The 5827-nt window shown below is 39.8% G+C and overlaps 1 protein-coding gene across 1 annotated transcript; it reads left to right on the top strand.

Moving 5' to 3' along the window:
• Positions 1-5054: 5054 nt before the first annotated feature.
• Positions 5055-5679, top strand: LOC109589713 (piggyBac transposable element-derived protein 4-like; the record flags this gene model as incomplete). The annotated part of the gene is made up of 3 exons (XM_020005750.1): positions 5055-5067; positions 5172-5393; positions 5439-5679. Coding segments are annotated over exons 1-3 (476 nt in total), but the record flags the coding sequence as incomplete, so codon positions are not given.
• Between the last annotated feature and the right edge of the window lie 148 nt (positions 5680-5827).

Genomic DNA, 5827 nt, shown 5'->3' with positions numbered 1-5827 from the left:
GATAATAAGTGATGATAAATGATTAGTGACAATAAACGATTAATTATGAACAACTAATACCAAACAACATGGTTCCTGGCTAAGAACATTATTACCTAAATATTGGAGTCCATGTAGATGAGGACACATTGGCAAACCTAACTGAAGATGGAAACCTCACAGACCTTCGCACAATTTAGCCAACAGAGTCTCAAAAATAAGAATATCAGATGACCCAACCACTAATGTAGAACACTATTCAACATCATCTGTCACTAATGCTGCACCACCAACTACTGAGAGAGAAGTGATTCAGCAGGATGTACAATCATTACGACAGCCACAATCCTCTTGTCTCAAGTGGCCAAGCATTGGAGGGGCTTTCATTAATGAATTTAAAACAGAGGGCTATTTTTCAATGGCATTCCTTTCCTACTGGTAAGATGGTATAAACAATGTACTTTTTTTATTAATATCTATTAGGTGCTGCTGACTTTAATGGCACAAGTACTTATTCAGTTACAGTTAGTTGGAAACAACTTTGTTCATCTTATCAAGTATGATGATAAGAGATTTGACAGGCATCCTTGCTTTCATTTTGTTGCACTCAATACTGAGATGAGATGGTGTGCAAATGAAACTGGCTGAATTTATATCCATCAAAATCCTGGTGAAGCTCACCTCACAGTTGATGATCTGAGGGATATGATTGGTCATGAAGGAGAAATATTTCTTAACTAAGTTACACATTATGGAGATTATGGAGCAGGTCTACATAGTACCAGGCAGTTCTGGTTATGAGAGAGGAATCATCTCATTGCTATGATTGACAAACTAGGACTGCCTATCATCTTCTTTACTCACAGTGCTGCTGATCACCAGTGGCCAGAGTTAGCTCAACTCATTTGTCCTGAAGATCCAGAGGATAAGCAGGCTCGTGTAAAACAGTTATTGATAACCCTGCTCTAGGTGACTGGTTCTTGTTACAGCAGTTTGTAGAAGTGTACTATGTTGGTATACTTGGAGCCACAAACTGCTGGATGAGATTTGAGTGGCAACATTGAGGCAGTCCTCATGTACATAGAATAGCTTGGCTACCCAATGCTGCTAATATTAAGGACCATCTCTAATAATCACCTGATGTTGAGGAATCAACTAAACAACAGATCATTGAGTGTGCTGATAAGATCATCTCTACCATTAATCCTGCTGTCTTTCCTGATGCTAGTAATGTCAGTGATGCTCCACTAGCAAAGGTTGATCCACACATCTGTAACAAGTCATTTTCACAAGTAACAGATTTCGAGGAAGACCTGCATGGTCTTATTGCCACCTGCCAAAAATACACTTGCCGTTCGGAGTCCTACTGTCTACCTACATGTCATGGCAAGCAGGAGTGTCGGTTTAAATATCCTTAAGATCTTCAGGCACAGACCACCATCAACATCACTGAATAGGAGCCTGTAATTCTCACTGCACTTAATGATGGCATGCTTAACAGCTTCAATCCCTTTCAACTAACTTCCTGGTGAGGTAACATTGACATGCAGTATATTGCATCAAGGAACAGGGTTATTCAGTACTGCACCAAGTATGTCACCAAGAGTGAGTCTAGGTCACACACTTTGAAGGATACTTTTGCCGACATTGCACGTTCTTTGAAAGAAGGTAATTGATCAGTTAAAGCTGTCCAAAAGCTCCTCATCAACAGCTTTAGAGAGAGGGACTATTCAGCACAGGAAATGTTTCACCTTCTATTGCAGCTCATTATGTACAAAGAATCAATGTGTCTTTACTCTCAGTCTTGATGGCACTAGAGGTGCTAAAAACACTGCACAAGAGGGAGAGAGGGTAAGAGCTCATTCTGTGTTAAACCATTCTACATCATGTCCTTCAAGTACGCAGTTCAATACCATCACTATCCTTGACTTCACTCGTCAGTACACCTTGACAAGGACTTTGGTGAAGAACCAAAAAAGAGGAGAAAAGAAGTCAATGTCACCCCCAGACGTTACTCTTCAGCAGATCCATCTGGCCCCAACTATGAGCAGTGCTGTCGTCAGTCTCTCATGAAGTGCAAGCCATTCAGAGATATCAATAAACTCAAGTCTGGCTATGATACCTTCACTGAAGCATATGTTGAATATTGACGGTCTGGAAATGTTCCAAGATCACTGGAGCAGGATATATTCAGACTGCAACAACACTAGTCATCATCAGATGCTGTTAAAGATGAAGAGGTATGAACTTCAATTTTTTCTATTATTATTGTTATCATTATTATTATTATTATTATTATTATTATTATTACTATTATTATTATTATTATGAGAGTGGGAAAGGAATAATAAAAGAGGGAGAGGGGAATCACAAAAAGGATCAATTATATAAGTTATATAAGATAAATAAGTTATGTAAAGAAAGAAAACAAAGTTAGATGAGGCCATAAACAGATGCTGGCAATGAGGGATGACAGGTAGCCCACATTAAAGCATTGCCTCTGCATAGGGCAACCGAGAGCCTTTGAAATAGGTGACGACAGGTTTCTGATAAAGAGTGACTGAAACGAAGAGGTAGGAGACGGAAGATGTGGCCAATAACCTCAGAGCCAGAGGAGCTCTATCCACCAAGGGTCTAAACTGCCATGGGGATAAAAGTGATCCAAGGCCGATGACAATTGGCAGCGTTGAGAGATAGTTTCCTAGCCTCTGCAACACTAAGAGATGAGCCCTGAACCACAGCAGCAGTGGCAACCCTCTCCTTTTAAAGGGGGGAGATAACCGTAATATCCAGGGCCACTGGACATCCACCTTTCCACTGTGAGAGAAGGACATTGGCTGGACGAACAGAAGAGCCAGGGACAAGAGAAGGCATCTCGTTCCTAGGGGCGAGTGCAGCTGATTTGGCGGAGGCAAAAAGGACATATCTAATAGAGTCATGACGTTGGATGAGGTCTTTGTTGCCCCTACAACACACTTGATGGTCTCCAAAGGTGTCCGTTGGGAAAGAACATACCTGGCAGGAGAAGGTATTACTACTGAGATTCACACCAAGCCAGTATTGTACACACAAGCGATACTCTTCGTCAAGGAAGTGCAGACCCAGTTGATGTGACGGGATGGCTGATAACCAGTCACCTGAGTGAGGGAAAGAAGTTGAAAGGGCAACAGCTCTAGAGCGAGTATCAGGGGCTGATTATTATTATTATTATTATTATTATAACTCTGACGCATGCGCCCGACTATACTCACGCGGGACAAATAATAATGATTGCATAGCCAACAACTTTAGTCGCGCGGGTCCATAGCTGCTGCATCACAGACAGTTTTAGACAGCAACAGCGTTTTGCCATGGCAAAAAGAAACAAGATCTCATCCGACCCACAGTACTTGCTTGAGATGCTGGATGAGCTCAGTGAAGAGAGTGATGATGATTTTGATGGCTATATCTCGGACTCAGACAGTAGTGATGATTGTGAAGAATACAGCAGGCAGGAGCAATCAAATGTTACATGTAAACTTGTAAAAGATTTTATTTATCATTAAAATGAAACAAAATAAATAATAAATAGATGAAAAGCTTTCTAAAGAAATTGCTGCAGCAATTCACTTCTGTACAAGCAATCCTAGTCAAAGTAAAACAATATCTGCCTATTCCATAAATAGTTTACACACTAATAGCTCTTGCAAGTCCTTCAGCTACTGCCTCCCACTATAGTAGCTTACCTAGTCAAAGACAGTAATAAATGCATTGCATTTTATTTATTGCTTTCACACTAATAGCTGCTTGCACACTATAGCTCTTGCAGGTCCTGCAGCTACTGCCTCCCACTATATTAGCTTATCTAGTCAAAGTAAGACAGTAATAAATGTATTGCATGTTTTATTTATTGCTTACACACTAATAGCTCTTGCAGGTCCTTCAGCTACTGCCTCCCACTATAGTAGCTTACCTAGTCAAAGTACGACAGTAATAAATGTATTGCACATTTTATTTATTGCTTACACACTATAGCTCTTGCAGGTCCTTCAGCTACTGCCTCCCACCATAGTAGCTTATCTAGTCAGAGTAAGACAGTAATAAATGTATTGCATGTTTTATTTGTTGCTTACACACTAATAGCTCTTGCAGGTCCTTCAGCTACTGCCTCCCACTATAGTAGCTTACCTAGTCAAAGTAAGACAGTAATAAATGTATTGAATATTTTATTTATTGCTTACACACTAAAAGGTCTTGCAGGTCCTTCTGCTACTGCCTACCTCTCCAGCACAATACCCAGTCAAAGTAAGAAAATAATACATGCTATGCATAATATTTATATTTGTGACTTACACTATATAAAAGCTCTTGTACAACCTTCTGCTACTGTGTCTTCAATTGCTGTATCTCCAGTTTCTTTAAGTAATCTATAAATTATAAAAATTGTATTTTACTTATACTCTACAATAGCTTGTGTGTTTACGGGAAATCCTGGCAGAGCCCAAGGAGCCATAAAAGGAAACAGCCCAATAGACTTCTTTAATGCTTTCTTTGATGAAAACGTAAAAGATCTGATTTACACAGAGACAACCTGCTATGCAGAGCAAGATATTAGGAACACAGAAGCACATTTACAATTGCACAAACATGCAAGGGGCAACCAATGGAAGCACAACCCTATGAATAGAGAGGAAGTTAATATATTGTTGTCTGTTTTGATAGTAATGGGTGTTGTAGGCTTTCTAACACAAAGGTACATCTACATGTATGTGTTTCACATTGACTTACCTTGTGCGTCTTTAGGTCATATTGGAGTACCAAATGGCCCTTAAATTGCGACATCTTCAAAGGTATTATCACTGGTAGACGGTTTGATCTACTCATGAGATACCTTTACCTCAATGATAAGGACAAAATGCCTCCAAAAGGGAGTCCTAACTATAATAGAATATATAAAATTCGCCCATAACTAGAGTGTATTACTCGAGTCTTCAGTAGTGTGTATACACCAAGCAGAACCTTTCAATAGACGAAACCATCATCGCTTTTAAAGGGAGGCTGAGCTGGATTTAGTACATGCCCAAGAAGCCCCATAAATGGGGAATCAAGGCATGGGCTCTTGCTGACTAGCAATGGCTATATCTCAAATGTTAAGCTATATACAGGTTTACATCTACTTACACAGTTGTATCACAATATTACACTCTTCGTAGGTAAAACTCCGGGAGTAACAGAGAAAGGTCTTGGACATAAGGTGGCAACGGAACTGGTGTCTGACTATAGAGACAAGGGATACACCTTATTCATGGATAATTATTATTCCTCACCTAAACTGTTCAATGATCTTGTTAAGTCACGATTCTGTGCTTGTAGTACAGTCCGCAGTGACAGGCGAGGAATAAAGCAGACTTTTAAAGACAAAGTTCTTTCCATTGGTAAGCCATGTGTTAGCTTGTCTATTGATATTCACCTAAATACAGGAGAAGTATACAGCGAAATGACAGAGAGTGGAATTTTGTGCCTCAAATGGAAGGACAAAAGAGATGTGTGCATGCTGTCAACATTTCATGATGACAGCATAATAGACAAGAACCGTCGCAGGAAAGGAGTAGCAGGAATGGAAACAATTAGAAAACCAAAGGTGGTAGAGGAGTATAATCAGAGCATGAATGATGTTGATAGACCAGATCAGATGGTCCTATACTATGGATATAGCCACAGGTACATAAAGTCTCTTGTTATTATTACAGCTAAGATAACACCGTTCTATAAGGCAATGAAGTGGTGGAAAAGGAATATTTTACCACTTGCTGGATTTGTCTCTGGTAAATGCCTAATATTCTTCATAATGAGGCTTCACAGAAACCAT

The sequence above is a fragment of the Amphimedon queenslandica genome, unplaced genomic scaffold (genome assembly GCF_000090795.2).
Source record: "Amphimedon queenslandica unplaced genomic scaffold, v1.1 AMPQUscaffold_10978, whole genome shotgun sequence".
NCBI lineage: Eukaryota > Metazoa > Porifera > Demospongiae > Haplosclerida > Niphatidae > Amphimedon > Amphimedon queenslandica.
The sequence above is the reverse complement of the archived record's forward strand: the minus strand, read 5'-3'. Positions and strand labels throughout refer to the sequence as shown.